The sequence below is a fragment of the Tachypleus tridentatus genome, chromosome 2 (genome assembly GCF_004210375.1).
Source record: "Tachypleus tridentatus isolate NWPU-2018 chromosome 2, ASM421037v1, whole genome shotgun sequence".
Lineage (NCBI taxonomy): Eukaryota > Metazoa > Arthropoda > Merostomata > Xiphosura > Limulidae > Tachypleus > Tachypleus tridentatus.
The window spans coordinates 72561857-72584011 of record NC_134826.1 but is presented as its reverse complement, the minus strand read 5'-3'; the positions used below and the strand labels follow the sequence as shown (position 1 = coordinate 72584011).

At 33.2% G+C, this 22155-nt stretch overlaps 2 protein-coding genes across 2 annotated transcripts in view; one reads left to right on the top strand and one right to left on the bottom strand.

Moving 5' to 3' along the window:
- LOC143244214 (homeobox protein cut-like) overlaps positions 1-13434 on the bottom strand; it is a 316853-nt gene extending 303419 nt beyond the window's left edge. The window contains exon 1 of the mRNA XM_076488461.1: positions 12935-13434. Coding sequence (XP_076344576.1) covers positions 12935-13084 — 150 coding nt within the window. The 5' untranslated portion in view covers positions 13085-13434. The remainder of the gene's footprint in view (positions 1-12934) is intronic.
- A 4193-nt stretch (positions 13435-17627) lies between these two features.
- Rrp45 (exosome complex component Rrp45) lies at positions 17628-21078 on the top strand. Its single transcript, XM_076488482.1, has one exon. It carries the CDS (start codon positions 17972-17974, stop codon positions 19244-19246), a length of 1275 nt encoding a protein of 424 aa, XP_076344597.1. The 5' UTR covers positions 17628-17971; the 3' UTR covers positions 19247-21078.
- Positions 21079-22155: the final 1077 nt, after the last annotated feature.

Sequence of the window (22155 nt, the reverse complement as noted above, 5' to 3'; positions counted from 1 at the left end):
TCAATGCGCCGAATCCGAAGCATTGAATTCATTTGAATGCATTAATGGAAACAAAAGAAAACGGGCCATACAGGAGTACGTGTGCATACATACACATTACGAACACACGTAACAAAAATACATACATACTCCCACACAAACTTTGCAACATACTCATAAGCACACTGCATGTGAGTGCGTATGCACATTTAATCGCTACAAACTACTCCTAAGCCTAGAAACTAAATTTGAACGGCTAACGACCCCTAGTGGCCCTAAGTGTTACGTACAAACAAGAAAGTTCATTATTTTCAATACGTTTGGTCACCAGAATGTGAAAAACAAATGCAGCAAATACATCAACCTCCCAACACACTTAGCTCTTGGCGTCCAGTTTTGACTCCAGGAACACATTTAGCCCCTGGTGTCCAGTTTTACAAACTCAAGGAACACATTTAGCCCCTGGTGTCCAGTTTTACAAACTCCAGGGACATATTTAGCTCCTGATGTCCAGTTTTACAAACTCCAGGAACACATTTAGCTCCTGGTGTCCAGTTTTACAAACTCCTTACAATCTACATCAATTATTTTTTCGATTATAGAAATTCCATAATATAATGTACGGTGGAGAAAATCAACTGAAACTATACGGACCCTGCTCGTTATTGTTCTCTGTATAATAAATGTAACTTAAAAAAAAAACATTGGAAGTTTTATAAAAGGCAATAACACCGATAGAACAACACTAAAAAAAACATTAAGGCAATGGGCACGAATACCTGCATCAAACATTAACCTCTATCTCTAACATAACATCCTTGGTAAGTCTATGGACTTATAACGCTAAATTCAAAAGTTCGATTCCTCTCGGTGGACGCAGCAGATAGCCCGATGTGGCTTTGCTAGAACTAAACTCACACGGACGCACTAACCTGAAATTAAGACAACTTTAAGCGAATTAGCCATCTGCGGCAAATCACCACCGTGATAAAAGAACACAATGAACTGATAAAGCAATAACGCATTTATTAAACGCCAGAACCACCTTCTTCCTTTCTTACCGCTTGTCACATAGGAAATGGTTTGAGATGAGCACGCGCTCGGCAAGTCAAAACATGTATCAGTGTCCTGGAATAACATCACACAATATGCATAAGAACATGGTCGAAAACGCTGAGATCAGTTTTACGTCTCCAAAGAAAGAGATATGAAAAAAACAAACAAAAACGGGCATGATGGAAGTACATATGTAAAACTGAATTACATAAACTACATGAATTACACGCACTACATATATATTCAAATACGTACCACGATAACAGGGACAAACGAGGGTTAACACTTTGTTAATGGTTACGCAGAAAATTATAAAATAGCCTCTCTGTGTTCTGCCCACTACGGGTATCGAAACCCGGATTCTACCGTTGTAAGTCCATAGACATACTGCTGTGCTACTGGAAGGCACGACAGACAAGAAAGATTTTCTAATCTAGAAGAAACAAACATCTTTTAACGAAACATGAAAATGTAACATCTACATTATTGTCTGTCCAACACCGAATGAAACGTCACTACTATACAATATACAACACCGAACAAGACAAGTCAGTTACACAATACGCATCATTGTATTAAGAACGGTTAACGCAACTAAGAAAACAGAGTGCATGGTTATCTCAAAACAATCAATTACACCCACATGTAGCATAACCGGCAAGGACGTGAGAATAAAACAAGTCGAAAGCTTCAAATATCTTGGATATACCATAACATCAAATGCAAAGAGTGACACAGAAATAAAGAAAAGAATTGCAATGTCCAAGGATACTTTCAATAAAATGAAGTCCATATTCACAAACAGGAACATAACAAATGTCACTAAAATTAACACCTTGAAATCATATGTATGGTCTGTTCTCTTATATGGCTGTGAGAGCTGGACACTGAACAAAGATACAGAGAAGAGATTAGAAGCTGCTGAAATGTGGTTCCTTAGAAGGATGCTAAAACTATCATGGACTGAAAGAAAAACAAATGTGGAAGTCATGGAATTGGCAGGATACAAAAGGTCCCTCATGAAAACTATAAGAAAGAGACAAATGGAATTTCTAGGATACATCTGTAGAAAGAATGGGATAGAGAAACAGATGCTATGTGGAAAAATAGAAGGGAGAAAAAGCAGAGGGTGTCAAAGAACTAAATATATCGACAGCCTCAATAACTATGTCACCAAGAACTCAATGAGCAACATCGAGTTGATAAGGAGGATTGACAACAGAGAAGTCTGGCATGCCATGGTCGTCGATGTCTGCCGCAGATTTGACACATGAAGAAGAAGAAGAAGAACGCAAATACTGAAGAACTTAATAAGAAAAGAGCTCGCGCAAAATTCAACAAACAATCTTTCGGACCTACCACGCCAGAAACTATTCTTGGCACAGGGCCAAAAATCTTCAACAAGTGTAATAGTTTATAGCATGATAAAATATCATTCGACAAGAAATAACAAGTACCGAAACTTAAAGTATCTACTTTCAGTAACTCGAAACAACAAAAAATGCATTCTGTTCGGCGACCACATATATGTATTTATTTTGCCCGGCATGGACAGGTGGTTAAGACACTCGGCTCGTAATCCAAGGGTCGCTGGTTCGAATCCCCGTCACACCAAACATGCTCGCCTTTTCAGCCGTGAGGCGTTATAATTGTCCCGTTCAATTCCATTATTCGTTAATAAAAGAGTAGCACAAGAATTGGCGGTGGGTGGTGATGACTAGCTGCCTTCCCTCTAGTCTTACACTGCTAAATTAGGGACAGCTAGCGCAGATAGCCCACGTGTAGCTTTCACAAAATTAAAAAAACAATATATTTATTTATTTATTTTGCATTCAGAAACTTATGAATTTAAATATTTGCTGAATGTTTAACTAACACGTAGTTTGTAAACGAAATGTTGTATGTTTGTTTGAAAGAAGTAAATATGACACATAATAAAATATTAAATTGAAAAATCTAAGTTACGAACAATGGTGCTCAGTATAAACAAGTGTATGGCGTTACAAAAAATTTTATAAACAACACAAGCCAAATTCATTCGATTTGGAACGTAAAAATATACATATCTAAGGAAAAATATTAAAGAAATGAATTGTTCCGAGCGAAATTCCAACAGTTTACAAATACTTTTGTTGTTGTTGTATGTTCTGTGTGTGTGTGTGCGCGCGCGAGAACGGCCAGGGAGGGAAATTGAACAGTACAGTAAATATATTTATTTTTTTTCAATCAAAAACCACAACTCTACAGAAGAATAACTAGTTAAGTGATGGTAGTTTTTATGACAGATTTTTTAGTCTTGTTATTTCCTAACAAAATATAATTAAGGAAATTTAAATATTTTTTCTCAAACATCCAGTAACCACAAATATATCACACCTGCAGAAACTTATAAACGGAATTATTTGCTGTTTTAAAGAATGTGTGCATACACATAGGCTGATCCTGAGCGTCTTCCTCTTAAAAAAAACAACTAAATAGAAATAGATAAACCAGAGGTATACGTGGTAAGAATATTATTTATATGCTTTCTGAAATAATTAATTTTCCTGTTTTTGCATAAAAGGGAGATTTGGACCATCTGTGATGTACAAGGCCAGATGGTTAGAGTGCTCGATTCGTAATCTGAGGGTCGCGGGTTCTAATCCCCATCACACCAAACATGCTCACCCTTTCGGCCGTGTGGTCGTTATAATGTACTATCAATCCCACTATTTCTTGGTAAAAGAGTAGTCCAAGAGTTGACGGTGGGTGATAATGACCAGCTGCCTTCCCTCTTGTCTTACACTGCTAAATTAAGGACAGCTAGCGCAGTGTAGCTTTGTACGAAATTCAAGAGCAAACAATAAAAACAACAAAACAGCTGTAATGTACAAGAGTTTAAGAGACATAAATAAATTTTTCTTACAAAATATTATAATTAATCAAAAACCAACCAGAAGTCACTGAAGGGCCATTTTCATCGGTATGACAAACAAACTTTCCATCCCTCTCTCTAGCGCATCAGTGAACAGCGCTCGATGTAATTCGTGATAACGAGAAACCCATTTGAAGTGACAATGTATTCTCAAGACAGCTGGTATGAGTATCAGCGCTTTAATTAAAATAAAGTAAAGAACAACGATTCGACCTTTTTAGGTCATCTTCAGATTAACAAAGAGAGAGTTTGCAACTGAACGTTGTCGGGCACGTCTAGGGACGAGAGTGTAAAGGGGTACAGGATTGCAGGGGGCGTTGCAGTTAGGTTATTAATTAATATACGTTTATATTAGTTTAATTTTAGTTTTAGTTGCTGTGTAAGTAGGACTTCTTTGATTTTACTTTTGTTTATATTTGTTTCCCTACTTAGTATCTGGGTGTTTTTTTTTTATGGTTATGTTGTGTTTATTTGACTTGCAGTGTTAAAAATTGTGTGAATGTGTTTGTTTTTTTTTGTTGTTCTTTGAATCTAGTTTCCATTTTTCTGCTTGTTTCTCCAATATAGAAGTCGTGGTAGTTGTTGCATTGTATTTTATAAATTATCTTGGCCTTACACCTACCACTGTACTGGTACAAGTATGTTGATGATATAATTGTAGGATTCACATCTACAAAACACACGCTTAATTCTTCAATTATGTTAACTCTACGCACCCCAACATTAAGTTCATCTGTGAAAAAAACAAACTAACCCTATAACATTTCTTAACCTCAAGATCACTAGAACTGATAACAGTTCAAAACAGAAATCTACAGAAAAATCACCCACACTGAACTATACATTCCCTGCGACTTGACACATGAAACAAAACAAAAATTAAATAGTTTAAGAAACTAACTAAACTCAGCCACAACACTATATTAGTACAGATACGAGATTTCAAAACAGAAATCCACAGAAAAATCACCCATATCCCATACTGGATTTATATATTCCATAGGACTTAACACATGAAACAAAACAAAAATTAAACACATTAAGAAACCAAATAAACACAGCCACAACACTATGTTCACCTGATAAAATTAACGATGAAATCAACAAAATAAAACAACACTTCATCAACATCAACAAATTTCCTCCAAAAACTGTTGAAAAAATTACACAAACACCTCGACTAACAACAAACTACAAAACCTTACATTGCTGCATACCACATGTTCTTGATATAAGCGAAATAATAACCAACATTTGGAAAAACGTATAACAAAACATAACATTCCAGTAAACACCAAATTTATTCAAAAACCAGGTACAAAACTGAAATCCATACTATGTAAAAACTACACTGACAAACATAACACGAACATAATTTATAAAATACAGTGCAACAACTGCCACAACTTCTATGTTGGAGGAACAAGCAGAGAAACGGAAATCAGATTCAAAGAACAAAAAAAAACCACCTCACGTTTTTGAACACTTCAAATCAAATAAACACAACATAACCACAGAAAACACCCAAATATTAAGTTGAGAAACAAATATTATCAAACACAAAATCAATGAAGCCCTACTTATACAACAACTAAAACCAAAATTAAACCAATATAAAGGAACAGCTTGACACCTATATTAATTAATAACCTAATTGCAACGCCCTCTACAATCCCGTACCCGTTTACACTCTCGTCCCTAAGACACGTGCCCGGCAACGGTCAGTTGCAAACTCTCTCTATTAGCCTGAAGATGACATAAGAAAGTCGAAACCTTGTTCTACAGTTTATTTTAATTAAAGTGCTAATACCTGTATCAGCCGTCTTGAGAATACATTTTAAGTGCTTGATATAAGTTGATTCCGGTGGTTATTTCAGAATTCTGATTCTAACAAACATTTCTACAAAGAACGTTATGAAGAGTAGCAGTAAGTATTCATTATTTGGAATTATTATTGCTAATTTGCAGACGACAGTGGGTGGGAAAAACAAAAGATTCTGAAAAATGTTAGGAACTGGAAAAAGCAAACAAAAACGAGCCTCAGTAAACATTACACGAGAACCACAAAAACAAAACAGCCAAAAACATTGAAGCAGTAAATATATATATACGACTTCATTACTTATTATAAAAACACAGTAGAAGATTGCATCACACTGATCATAAACATAGCTAAACAGTACTAATCCCATACGTAACAGCAATTAATGAACTCTGCAACACAAAAAGCAGCAGACAACAATACAAGACGAATAATAACTGTACAATAAACAACAGATACTAGACAAAGTACATGGACATGTAAGAATGAAACAAATTACAATAGCAAGGTAGGAAGGAAGAGACCATCGGAACCTGACCCTCCTAGGTCTTCGAGATCTAAATCTTGACGCTGAGAGCGAAGGCGGGCAATTGGACTTGCGTTTTCTCAGTTTCTGCTTCTCAAAGGGAGGGAGGGGGGGAGCATTCAGTTTCTTCACATCCCTTCTTGAGCGACTCTCCGATAACCATTCTTTTGACCCCTCCCCCTTTGTTTGTTTATGTGTGTGTGTGTGAAAATTCTGTATCCACCATAGATATATATACATTTCTTTCTTTCACATGTTGCAAATATAGGTGCAAATCACAGAAGAACCATCAAACATAGCATTCGAGACACAAAGAGGCAGAGAACAAATTTATATTAAAACTTTTTTTTTGATGTTTTTAAATCCTAGCGGATTTATGAATGTATACCCAAATACGTATAAAGTATAAAGATGAAGACTGATCCATAACGTACAGTAGGTACGACAAATATCACAAAAACTTAGGTAATAAAACATATCCCCCTTATAAAGAAATCAACTTTGGCACTTTTTACTCTTACGTCCTCTACATTTTAAATGATACGAATTAACTGCTGAATTATATTTGTTAATATAATAATTTCCATACAACTGTCTTTCATTTTTATTATTGTAAAACGAAAACGGGGTAGCCTTCCGAATAATAAGTTTATTAAAATACTATCTAACATATAAAGGACATATTGAAAAATTCTAATTATTCCTTCACGTAGATTCATTTTTATTACTTTTCTCCTATATAAATGCTTTTATAAATATCTTAGAATTAGAATCAACTTTTCTATTCACATAAAAAATTTGATTTATTTAACTATTTTTAAGTAACCGTTTAGCAATAATTTCCATAACATCAAAAAAATCCCTTCATTAATAATATTATTATTTTTGATAGTTTCTTTGTACGTGATTTTTAGGTTGCTTTTTATATACGATACCGTTCTGTTTATTGGTTATAGCTTTTTCAGTTTTCATAAAACACATCAATTAATTGACTGCATAACCGAGCTAAATTAATTTAAATACTTATTTTGTTTTGAGCTATTAGCATAAAAACCTAGACAATGACACCAATAGCTCATTTACAGCAAATATTTTTTTTTCTCATTTCAACTATACTCCGAGCACCTTACACGCCTAATAATTGTCTGGTTGTCCAAGTACAATGCAGGTCATATAACAGGGTAAATTAAACTGGTAATATAATAAACCTAGATCCATGTAGGTCAAATAATGGAGTAATTTAACATTTTAATAAAATAGGCCTAGATCTATACATTTCCTATAATGGGATTAATTAAACTGATAATATTAGTAGGCCTACATATATACAGGTTATATTGTGGAGACAGTTATTGTAATTATTGTTTCATTTTACAAAAAAGCAATATATTTCCACACGCATTCTAAATAAATGATATATTTTTTATTTAAAAATACAAAGTAGAAAATTAAATGTTTGTATCTTAAAATGTCTCAAACTAAACTAGTAAGTGTAGAAGCAACTTCGTATCTATAGTTGTACCTGAAATCCAATGATGAACAGTGAAATATAAAAATTAAAAGTAAAACAAAACAGTTACTTACAACCTAACTTGTACCTTCTACAATCATTACATATAATGTTTTAAGACAGTTTCAAACTTATAATATTTTATTTCTACAGCTTTTATCCATGATAGCGCTCAATACAAGAATATAAATTAATCACATCAGTTACTAACAAAATTATTATATAAGATTATCTACCTAATAAATAAATATATTTATGTTCAAATTAAAGCGGGTCCATAAGAATAAAACATACATACTTCTTTTCAGGACTTTAAAATTTCATTTGCGATTATTACAACACAAGTAAATCATTTCACCTCACGATAACAACTTATTCTTACATTCGGCTGCTTTCAAGTAGATGTCGCATAGCCTGGGGGCCGTCAACAAAAATAGCATTTAATTAAATTGCTCGTGTTAGGTAAGGGTGATGGTGTTATCTCTTCAAACACACGCCCAACCTTTAACAGATGCACGATAGTTTAATTTTACAGTTACCTGAGTATGAAACACGCAACATGAAAACATACTACAGACAAAGAACGTTATCTCAAAATATTACAAGATCACATTTGTCTAGCCTTTATTTTTAACCATTCCTAGTAGAACAACTTCTATAGTCATAACTGTGGGGAAGTACCCGTTAAATTTAGGTAACGAGAGTCAAGTGACCGGTACGCTTCAGTGATCTATCTATAAACGAAAAGAATGCTATAAAAATATATAATATATCACATAATCGAACATTCGAAGACAAAGATTTTATGAATACATGTCGAAAATTTTGGAGACACACGGCATATTTCAACCCACAATTCAGTACCTGCATAAAGGTACTTTCTGTCATTCCTCGTGAAATGAATGGGATCGCTGATTACGCTCTGTTTAAAACGAGGACAGAGGTATCCGTGGATCGTGAACAAAAAAAGAAGTTATCCCTTCACAGTAGTAATTTTCAATCAAACAGCGAATGTAACTATTTACAGGCTTTTAATTTCCACATAATGATGAATAAAATAACACCTCTGTCATAATCCGACAGGCAATTGTTTAATAATATAGATTTCTGCTGTACCAGTAGATTAGTTATTAGTTTAATAATATAGATTTCTGCTGTACCAGTAGATTAGTTATTTTAACACAATAATTAATCGTTATATACATATATACACACACACACACTAAAAAATGTTCTTTTCTTGGAAATTTTCATCACTCGCGGTCTCTTAACACCTTCCTCTCGGTATACGAACACACGTCGGTAATTTAACTCTAGAATTAATTACCAGTGGGACACACAGTGGCTCTTACTATAATTTTTTCTAAACTATTAGTGCATCGGAAACAGACAGATATTGTTATTATGATAATTTTGACACAATTGTTCAAAATATTAAAAGTTTTAATTACGGGTAACAACATTGTAGTTCTCTGAAATTATTATAATATACTTCAAAATGTTCTCTCATATCCGTAATAAAACATTGTACACCCTAATATAACATCATACACTTGCTACTGTTTATGTAATGCAAGTGAAGAAAAAGCGTTTCAAAAAAGGAAGCAGATGTAGAGATGGATAACATCAAACCTTCAAAACAATGGAAACAAGATAGTAAGGATGGAATTTATCATAACTGCATATTAACAGAGGCACATAGTGTAGTGGAATGTTAACACGTAGAAATATAAGAAAGCTAACTTCAAGAGGTAATGATAAAAGCGTTTACACCAGAATTATTATTATTTGTAATCGTTTCTGCTTATTAATAATCATTATAAAAGCGGACATTCCGTTTAAAATTGTCACCTGAGTGAATTTGGTTGACACTATTCACATTTGTTTTGGAATTATCATGTAGTAAAACAGCACACAAAGAACTGATTGGTTTATTTGAAATTAAGCACAAAGCTACACAATGGTCTATCTGTGCTCTACCCACCACGGGTATCGAAACCCGGTTTCTAGCGGGTGTGACTCTGCAAACATATTTCTGTGCCACTGGAGGGCCAGACAACGAAATAACAAGAAATTCAAACCTTTTGCTAAGATATTTACAGAACTTGCAACACAATCTTTACATAGATATTGTTAAAAAAAGGAAACAGAGTATTGCACTTTAAAGTTCTAATGGCTTGTTGAGGAGATATTTAAATTAACATTCTAAAGAACAATCAGAACCATTCTTACATAGATAGTGCTTCTGCCTGCCTGATAACAACCTGAATGAACATTAGGCTTAGATGTGTAATTACTTTTACACTCAGTTTTCAAAATATTGGCTCTTCAGAATATTAGTCTTTAACACGTAAAACCAAATGGCTGTTGGTTTCTCACTTGACTGTTTACTGAGTTTCTAACATCACGCGAATCACGTAACAAATATAAACAAAAACTATCAATATTGTTATGAAACAAACTCAATTCTAATGTGGTCTCCCAGGGTATTGTACTCATCAAATATACGAATTTTTGTCTACTTTTATTTTTTGTTTTTGTCAATTTTTAACGTTGAGTATTGAAACAAATTAATACACAATATGCAGAAGCCACTGACACGGAACTAAACAAAATCAAGTTGATAATTTGAGGGTTAACAGTCAGACACGTGCAAGTATTTTACTCCTGATTTAAACGGTAAAATACGTAATTTGATTCTTCACAGTGGACAGCACGCAGAGAGCCCATTGTGCAGCTTTTCGCTAAAAACAAAATCTATATAAATATCCTAAGCCAATCAAACAATGACACGATCTCTGCTGAGATTCGTGACAAACGAACACAACTAACAGTTAGTCTGTGGTATTTTCTAAGTCCATCGAGAAGACAGCAGTAAGTTTACAGATTTAGGACGATAAACCCCGGAGTTCGACTCCCGTGGTTGACGCAACAAACAGCTCAGTATGGCTTTGTTCTACACCAAGCAAATACTGTTTTCTAAATATCATTTAGTCAATATACTTTTCATATTTTGATCAATATTCTATATTCATAGCTCCATCTTTATTAATTAGTTAAAGTTAAAGCTAATTATCTAACAACGTTATTTTTTGTGTTTACCGTCAGCATCGCTTAATAAGTTTGCCCCCCCCCCGCTAGTACAGCGGTAAGTCTACGAATTTACAACGCTAAAATCAAAGGTTCGATTCCCCTCGGTGGGCTCAGCAGATGGCCTGATGTAGCTTTGTTTTAAGAAAACACATACACGCTTAATGAGTTTACAGTAGCGACGAACCTACGCAGCTAATGTTTGTTTTTCGCACAATATGTAGTTATTAGATTTGAACAATTCACATATTAAGTTAAGAACTAAATTAGCAAACAAGATTTACCAATAAGAAACGAAGAAAAAAAAACCTGTGGCATGTACACTTACAATAAGTTACATCAATTTGGAGTTAAACTAAGGAAACAATTTTGGTAACTTTACAAATACTGAGAATAAATATGTTTCATTCAATAGATATTTTACAATCTAGTATAATCTTTAATCTTTTATCATGATAATAATGTATTTAATTCTGTCGGTTGTTCAATTTTCCGTAACTAAATAATTCAAGTTTATAATACAGTTGTACTAAAAAATGTTATATAATGAAAGAAATAACAATTGCCTCTCTCTCACACCTCCTGCCTGTTTGACTGCATGCACTTTCACAACAAACAATTCTAATGCTTTACCTAAACATAAATTGTACAGATTAAATTAAATGAAATGGGCTTCGCATGGCCAGGTGGTTAGAGCGCTAGACTCACAATCTACAGGATTCTAAGGTTCGAAACCTCGTCCCACCAAACAAATTATCTCTTTCAGCTGTGGAGGCGTTATAAAGTTACAATCAATCCCACTATTCGTTAGTAAAAGAGTATCTCAAGGATTGGAGGTGGGTGGTGATAACTAGCTGCTTTAACTCTCGTCCATCAGTGCTAAATTAGGGATTGTAGCATAAATAGTTCTCACGTAGTTTTGTGCGAATTTCCAAAACAAACCAAATTAGATGAGACAAAATGTTCAGATCCACTAAGTCAGACTACATCTTTTATCAAATTCTGAAATAGCTGGTAAAAAAATTTTAGGGTGAGGAAAAAAAACCTGAAAAAATAAATCGCAAACACAATACAGACATCCAACACCCACAAATCATAAGATAGATCATCGTGTAACGTGCCATGGTTAGTTGAGGTACTGATAGAAATAAAACCAACTACCAAGATTAAGCTCACTTTCACTGGCCTGACATGCTTGCAAAAAGCAGAACTGATGGAGCAGATGTGGGTGCTTTAACCCACAACGTCCCACACCTTTAGCTCCTTTCGTTGTCTACTGCCAGATGTGGGGAGATAAATAAAATAATGAAAAATAATAATAAGCAGAAAGAAATAATAGAATATAAGACATCGATGTGAAAGCAAGCGAAATGACCCTTAAAGTTAGCATTCCAGCCCGCAATATAATATGTATGTATACAATTTGAAGCCCAAGAATATATAGATATACAAACTATTACATACGTTAATATTATTTCTTACATATATTCACACACACATACAAAAAAATTGTTTCACAAGTTTGCACAACATAAGACTGCTTACATAAAAAATACTCATTAATTAGAATTAAAAAATTAGGATGCCGTGATGTTTGTGAAAAAAGGAAATAACATATGTGAAAATAAAATCATGAACTTACGCCATAGGAAAGCTTAGAATAAGATCCCGGTTTTATCTCCCATTTGACGTAGTTAGAACCGCGCACTTTATTTTAGGATCTACGGTAGTTTTATAAGTTTACAAATCATAAGAGCGTTAATAAAGAATAAAACAAAAATGTAATTATATTTATGTAACTTATACATAAATTTATCTTCTGTGAACTCTTAAATTTTTACTTCTGTTTTATGACCGAATTTAATTTATTACATGCACAAAAACACCAAAATCATATTACTAGTACTACAATAGTTTTCATATATTTGTAAGTTGTAAAACTTGATTTTTAAAGCGGAAGTGGACATAATTTATTTAACACATAAAGATTTTGTCCCCTTCCAAATACAATATAAATTTACAGCAAGGAAAACATACCTGAAACTGTAAAAGGTCAAATTTTTTCCAAACCTGCATCAAAGGCTGAACGCTACCATCCATCTCTACCCACGACGAATGACAACTAATTGTCCACGTGACAGCAGATCTTCTAATATAATCTCCAACCAGTGTTTCAAGCAACTGCATTAAACTATTTGACGTCACTTCATTCTGAAGCGATTGCGCTTTGTTTTTATTTTATTGCAATGAGCTGCTACTCTAATTTTCATACTAGGCGCTGTATTTCGGGTTGGCCGCCAATAACATTCGTTGGCATAGAATCAGACGCACCGGCGACTAACATGGCAGCAGCAGTGTACATCCGCATGAATGTAACGAGTGGCATTTGAAAAGAGTTAAAAGATATGTCTAAGGGTTATGTTACTATAAATGATAATTCGTTATTTATTTTAGGTATGTCAGAATAGAACTTGATCAGGGATAATATTATATTTGCTGTAACAACCAATGCTAACAGCAACGAGGACAAAAAGCAGCGAAGAGCAAGGTCAGCCATAGAATGAGCGACCTCTAGGCTTCATAACTTCGAGTAACTAACGTGTTTTGTACACAAATGAAAACAAAGAGTTTTATTTTTGTTCCCAATTTTCATTTCAGTGTTATAATAGATGTTTTTCATGTATTATGTATTATTCATTCGATAAGTATTTATTAAAATATAATTGGATTTAGAACTAGAATTCAAACATTATGGATATTGTACCCTTTAGTAACAGTGCTACTATATTTAGATCAGTGCTTTTTCCAACATCATTCACAACAGCTCACTCAACCAGTTCGAAAATAACTACTAAATTAAAATGCAAATGTCTTTATTATGGCTTAAATAAACACCAAGCTACAAATATAATGACTACAACAGAAAATAAATATATTATGTAACAACAAGATTAAATAATACAACCTAATGAATTTATTGCTCTTGAATTTGTTTTACACTTCACAACACTCATTCACCCGGTTAGGGAAGCATTCGGAAAAAAAGTCTTCCTGCTACTAGTACTAGTATTTATAAACAAGCAAGTTAAAAAAATTATAGATAATCTTGAGTTTTACAGCTTCCAACTGTGAAAAATGCATTTTATTCAATTATTTCATACGTATTTTTAAAGTAAGTTATATGTGTGATATGTGAGAAAATATAAACATGTTTATATATCTTTGTTAAATGTACGACGAATGTTAGCTCGATATTAATTATTGTGTATAAATCACAATAGATGACAGCACTGTAATGGTAAACAAACTTTACGGCTATTTTTCTATGAGCCATGGTTTTGTTTGCTTAAAACATATTCATGTATTGATAGTGAACTATTTTATACTTTTCATACAACTGTCTTACTCAAGTTAATGTTGTACAAAGAACTTTAAAAAACAAGTTGAATAGTTTACTAATTAATACTAAACGAATTCAGAATCTCGTTGAAGTCAATGCGTAAAATTCTGGTGACATCAGTGCAATATACAAAGTGTTACAACTTGAACTAATAAAACACATCACAATCGTTAAATTAATGTAGATGAATGTACAAAGAAAATACCATACTAAGGTTTAAATATTAATCCCAATTATATAAAGCTTAATATCAAAACATTTTGTTCATAAAACATTATATAATCAAGAGATTTATATCTGTAAACTTGATATGGACTTGAATATTTTATATTCTAAAACGTGATAGTTTATATACCCTCTTGGATGATAATGTTAAAAAATTAATTTCGACTATGAGGATTTTTCTTTCATCCAGGTTATTCGTGAAATTTATCAGGATTTCTGTCTTTAGATGTAATATCTATTTTTGAAATTTTGTTTGTATGAAGACACGTTTTGGGATGGTTTATTTGTAAAAAGAAGATCAAGGTACGATTTTGACAAGTCTACTTTTCAATAGTTAATGATGCTATATATTGGCTAGTTAGTTTATATTGAAGCTGTCATTATTTTATTTCTTAAGTTACGTTGCACTCCTGACTAATTCTTCTTGGTTTGTTATAAATATTCTGGTTGAAAATATCAAAGGCTAGTTAGTAATTAATGCCTCTTGGTGAACTTCTTTTGTTGTGTGAGAGACATCGAGTCTTTGAACGTGAAAGTTAATAGCAACCTGCAAGTCTGTACAGCAATAAATAAATATTAGACTTTTGGAATAAGAAAATATAACGGATAATATTAACATTGTATGCAAAATTTCTTTATAAATAGTAATAGAAATAAAATCGTTGTAAAATAAAATGTTTTCAAATTTAAAACTAATAAGTTTTCCCAAAATATTTGTATGGACTTTGTCAAATTTCTGTGTAGGTGCATTAACAGATAGATCCACATGACTAAACTGCTTGTCAATAATTGGATATTTTCATCAAATGTTTTCTGTTGACAATAGTATTTGTTAATATCAAAATTTAAAAAAACACACCTGACTTGAGATATGGTAGCTTCGTTTACAGTTTGTAGTTATAATAACATAATTTTAAAATAATAATTTCCTTGCTATATTATAGATGTCACCTTGGGAAGTCTCCAGCTGGTACAGCGACAAGTCTACGGATTTACAACGCTAAAATCAGGGGTTTGATTCACTTGGCAGACTCAGCAGATAGCCCGATGTGACCTTGCTCTAGGAAAACACACAACACACATACCTTGGAAAAATGATTAATTTCAGTTGTAAATCACATTACTTTCGTTATTAAGCTCGATGTGGATAACCAGATTATTAAGTAACTGCAGTTGTAAGTAATCCTAAAATATCTTAACATAGTGTTAAGATGTATGTGTTTTCTTAGTGTAAAACTACATCAGGTTATCTGCTGAACCTACCGAGGGAAACTGAACCCCTTATTTTAGCGTTGTAAATCTGTACTAGCGGGAGGGGGGCTAGTGTTAGGGTATTTTAACGAATCGAAAGCACTTCACCATTCTGTATAGATATTTCAACTATCACTGAATTAGTATTTTTAAATACTTTCTTAACTTTGAAATGATTCTAATTTAAACTATTTCTGATAACTCAAATCTTTATCTAAGTCGATTCTATATTCTCATTATTTGAATATTGATCCTGTCGATTACGTAGTGTTGAACGTAGATCGTATTAATTGACGAGGTAGTGTCAACTACAGATCCTGTCAATTTGTGATGTAGTGTTAAAAATAGATACTTGTCAATTAATTAATGTATCATTTTGAACATAGATGCTATCAACTGATTATATAGTGTTGAATTTATCCTATCAGTTGATGAAGCTCTTGTTAGATGGTTCTATTTATTAATATATAGAATTCGAAACTGTCGTAGTTTCAAGTGCGCGATTTCCCTTAGAATAACATTGCAGTTAAACTGTATTCTCCGACTTCTGACTGAATTTGTAAAAAGAATAATACCACATGAATAAATGTAAAATAATTGTTATTGATTCGTACAAACACTCAAAATAATTGTATTCATTTTTATTTATGACAAAACGGTCAGGGTTATCTGCTACCGTTCCTAATTTTGAACTACTTACCAGAAATTCAGTAGCACTTTACTACCCTTCAACTTTGCTAAGAGGTGGCTGTCACTCTTATAACGCCTCACAGTTCAATCTTTGGGGAATATTTTGTAGTGTTGCATAGATTCAAACTCAGATCGCAAGCTCCAAAATCCAGTCTTCCACTTGAGATGGAGCGTTTACTAAAAGTTTGAAAGCACTTAGTGGTGAAAATATAACAACATGTACACGAAACAGTGATGCTATTCTTATCTAAAAGAATGTGTCACCTGCATTAGTGTTGGTCGTCGTTATCGAAATATAAATGAAGTCGTATCCTTGAGATTTCTCTTGATCTGATAGTAAGTTAGTTATCACCATTAGATTCCATCAAGGAACATAGGGCCGCAATCGCTTGCGGATTCTTCAACAGGTATTTAAGCGAGTAGGTTGTTTACCCGCTGCATCGAGCCGTCCATAATTTAGTAGTGTAAGACTAGAGGGAAGGCAGCTAGTCATCACCACCCACCGCCAACTCTTGGGCTACTCTTTTACCAACGAATAGTGGGATTGACCATCACATTATAACGCCCCCACGGCTGGGAGGGCGAGCATGTTTAGCGCGACGCGAGCACGAACCCGCGACCCTCGAATTACGAGTCGCACGCCTCACGCGCTTGGCCATGCTAGGCTGATCTGATAGTGGAAATGCTAAATATGTACTTCTATATAATATTCAACTTTAGATGAATATTTCTTAATATAAAGCTCACATGCTTGCCCAGGTGAAAAGCCCAAAACAAATAGGTAACTAGGGAGAAGTGAATTAGTTATTTTTATTTTTATCGCCATTCTGTGTTAAAATTATGTATACTTTAACCTATGAAAACGTAAAAAATATTTTTGTGGTAAATAATAAGGTATAAAGCTGGTAGTGTACTTTGTATCTCAAAGTAAATTTAAAGCCTAAAACTATGTATAACATCTATTCTGTTGGAACCTCGTCTAAGACATTGTATGTATTAGAATATTTGTTTAGCAGTTAATCATTTCTTTGGCCTATTAACCCACGCTGTTACTTTTTGACTTTATGCTTTATTATAGTAAAATTTAAAAATATACATAAAACATATTTGCTTGAATGTAAAATACCTTGTGTTATTTTACTGTCAGTAATAATGCCCACAAGAGGGCAGTATTACTGCAATCGCGTGTTTGCTTTGAAAGTGTGGGTGAGTCGACTGTTTCTTACTTATTTCTTATTTAAGTTTTCTTATGTGAATTATAAGCTGAAATTTCTGTGTATTTTGTTACCTTAATACTACTATCAGGCAATAGTAACTTTAGATGTTCAGTGCTTCTGTCTATAGATTGAGACCTCTTAAGGCTAAGTTAGGCCTACGAGTTGTATTTCTCAAGTAGTGCCAATAGTGGTCACGACCAACGTTAACACTACGTACATTACAATTGTATTGTAGAAGTCAGCTAAGTGCAAGCAGTTACCTCCTAACTATATAGTGGTTAATGTGTCACGATGGTTAAAGAAGTTGTAACAGCTAAATGTCAACAAGACTTTATTATTCAGAGCGTAAAAGCAGATAAAAGAATTGATGGAAGGGAACTAAATGAGAGTCGTGTAATGCATGTAACTTTTGGAAAAACTAGAGGTTGTGTGTTGTGCACATTGGGGAACACAAGAGTGTTATCGCAAGTTTCTTGTGAACTATCTATGCCTAAAGCAGCCCACCCAACAGAAGGTTCACTTCATATTAATGTTGAATTGTCCCCAATGGCTTCCCCAGTGTTTGAAGCTGGCAGATCTTCAGATCTTGGAATAGAACTAACCAGGGTCCTTGAGAAATGCATTAGAGACTCCCACTGTGTTGATTTGGAAGCTTTGTGTATAGTGGCTGGTGAAAAGGTGTGGAGCGTACGGGTTGACGTTCACGTGATGAACCATGATGGAAACTTAGCAGAATGTGCAGCTATTTCAGCAGTGTCTTCTCTGCATCACTTCAGACGACCAGAAGTTACAGTTGCAGGTGCTGAGGCTACAGTTCACTCTGTGAAAGAACATGACCCTATTCCTCTCAGCCTCCATCATATTCCAGTATGTGTCACCTTTGCTTTGTTTAATAGTGGTCAACAAGTAATTGCTGATCCAACAGAAGCAGAAGAGCTGGCTTCTGAGGGCCGAGTGATAGTAGGAGTAAATGCTCACCAAGAGATATGCATGATGCATATTAGTGGCTGTACACCATTGCAGAAAAAGCAGGTTCAAAGATTTGTAGAACTTGCAGTAAACAGAGCAAAAGATGTCACAGAATACATCAAAATGAAATTACAGCAAGATGAACAGAACAGATCTTTAAAGAATCTTGTGGGGTTTGCTGGAGACCTTCAGACTGAGAAGATACTTGCTACACAAATTAGACCACAAAAAGTTTTGTTTTCTCCACCTACAGTTAGTATTGAAGAGACTGTTGTTACCGATAATGAGGTAGAAATGACAGGTGAAATTACTCAACCAGAAAAAGAAGCGAAAATATTACTATATGGACCAAAGACAGCTGGGATTGGAGAAGGTGGAGCTTCTCAGTGGGAGACAGTAGATCTATCTATTGAGGATAATGTTACAACATCAGTAGAAAAAAATAATGATTTGTCTCATGATGATGAGAGTGAGGAAGAAGTGGTAACTCTTGGAGCAGAAGATATTCAGATAGAATCCCAGGATTTGGACAAAAATCATAAACAAAAACTAAGCCGCAGATGGTATGCAAAAGATGCATTCTTTGGAGGGTGGTGAATTATTTATAGTTTTGATGTATATTTGAAAAATATAAATTGTTGTTTCTCTTTCAATAATAAACATAATCCAGCAACAAAATCTCTCATATATTAGTAAATAAAGAAATTCAAATACATTGTGAACGCATTAGATGTATACACACTTAATAGTTTTTTAAAATTGTCCTTTTTTGCAGAAAAAAATCAATGGATGATTTGACACATCTGTCTCAATTTTTATAAACTGAAACATTTTTTTAAATGCAGCACAATACTGATACATATTAACCTTTGTTAATCTGAAGATGACCTAAGAAGGTCAAAATGCTGTTCTCTATTTTATTAAAAGGTTTAATACCCATACTAACTATCTTGATATACAATATTAATATAAATAATACTCACTAAATATTAAATAATTAAGAAAAAACTGGTTAAAGTTTAGGATTGGAAAGAATTGTGGTGGCTTTAAAAATCCACTGTTTTAAGTATTCAGAGGTGTTTTTGGGTAGAAATTTCATTAGTAGTTGTATTGCTTAATTTTGTTGTGTTTATGAAGCATCCTGACAAGCATGTAAGAATGTGATGGCTGCAATGGTATAATTGAATATGAAAGTAGATATAGAAGAGTGAAATAAACATTATTTTAATACATATTCAAATACTAATTACAGCTTGCACAGGGTCATTATGCTATATGTATATTTGCATATTAATTATGAAAATAATTGGAGATTACTTTGGACACTTGAGAAGATGGTCATTTAAAGTCGAAATGTTTAGCCTCAGCTATTTGGAGAATACATTACTCCTTAAGTCCAGATTTGCTTGTAAGTGCAATATTTGATTAAAGTGGAAGCTTTAAGTTGTAATTGTGAAGGCCTTGAGTGGTCCATGAGTTGCCTCATAAGAGTCCACTGGCCTGTTTCATTCTTGAATTCATAATAAGAATCTACGAAATCAGCCGTTTATCTCCAAAAGACTGATTTTAACGTTTATCAGTCATCATTTTAATTCAGTTTTTTTAATCATGAAAGTATATATTAGTAGTAGATTCAGAATAATTGATTGATTAACTAATAAGTTGGTATATTTGAAATGCAAAAGATGATATTGTTGAGCAGAACGGTTTTCAGTAAAGTACTTTAGGGAAGCTAGTGGTGAATGAATGTCATTTGTTATCATGATTACTGATTGGTAACATGCTAAAATCTCCTAAGTCAAATTACTGATTATTGTAATAGAATTAGTAATTAGACTTCTCACCAGTTACTAACCAAGATAGTGACCTTAACTTTTACCTCTGGTTTTCAACCAATACATTTCTATCAGTTAGTGCTATAATGCTACATTATTTCTTGCTTTTTGCAATTTAACTTTTTTTTCTGTGCACATATTATGAATTCTCAGGTTTCCTTCTATTAAATTTCAAAAAGTTACTTTGCTACAGTGTGTGATTAAAATGGGTGATAGGAAATACATGTAACCCAAAGAAAATATTCTTTTATGTTGACCTTTCTAATTTTAGTTTTTTGTACAAAGCAAAAAAATAGTTCCAAATGTTATTTTCTGGGGTGTAAAATAATTGAAGGTGTTCAAACTATTAAGGATATAAATAGCTCTCCTGTGTAAAGTTACCTTTTATATTTAGTCTAATAAGACTGATAATAAGGGTATAGATATTATAAACATTTACATATGCTGAGAATTTTAAACTTTTAAATTTATTGGAAACTTATTCTTGAATGTGGATAAGAATTTTTTTTTTTAATTTTGCTAGAATATTAAAGGGTTTTAGTAAACTGAAGAATGTAAGTTGCTCCATGACAAATAAAAATGTGCTGTGTTTTATTCTGGGTTTTGAACCATTGTATTTATTTAATGAAGATCTTATGAGTGCATTATCAGTATTCTGCACAGGAAAAACTTTCTTAATTAACTAAAAAAAATTTTCAAGGTTACTCATACATCACGTCTTACTGCCAAATACAAGTTCCTTATGCAACTTTTATGTTTTCTCTCATTATAACTTGTCAGTTAGTGGATTTTGTTAATTCATTCAAAGAATGAATTAATTGCTTACATTCAATTGATTTATTAAACAGGCCTCCAAATTTAAACTTTACAAAAGTTGTTTTAGTTTTAATAATGAATTTTTCATAATTCAGCTGCACTGGTTTTGAAAGTAATATTTTTTTGTCTATCATGTAAGGACTTTTTTAAAAATTGGAAAGAAAAAATTTACATAAAATTATTTTGTTTACCACAATGAACAAAAATAAAAGAAATACAAACAAACTGAAGAAAAGGGAAGAACATCGATGTCAAAGTAATATACATCCTCATTCATCTTGAATTTGTGTATGTGTGAAATCTGTGTCTTTTAGTCTTAAAAATATGTGTTGTGGCCTTTTATGTATTGCATCTGGAACATCTCATTTCAAGGACCAACAGCAATCAGCCATCATGCTGATGTTACACCTTCTCTGGTACCTCCTCTCTATTTCCCTGATGTTTTTATGAAATATTTCCCTTGTTCTTCACTAGCAGCAACAAGATTTTCAGAAGAAATAATCAGTATGTGAGTATAAGAATGACGTTTCAAGCTCATATTACAACCCAACTTTTTCAAATTATCAAACATGTTGGTGACAGTTTTGTAATTTTAGTCCTTATTGTTTCCTAAAAACTTGTCAATAAAAATCCACACTTCTTTATCAACTTTCCTCATTTTCCTTTTGAACTGTTAATCTGACATCAATTTCCTAATCTGAGGTCTAATAAAAATCCCTTCTATAAGTCTCTTTTCTGAATGATGTTGGAATTGTCCACATAAATACACTAAACAGTTGCCATCTCTATCTAAGGCATTTACAAACCACTTCATCAAGCCCAGTTTTATGTATAGGACTTGTTTTGTGTGGCTGG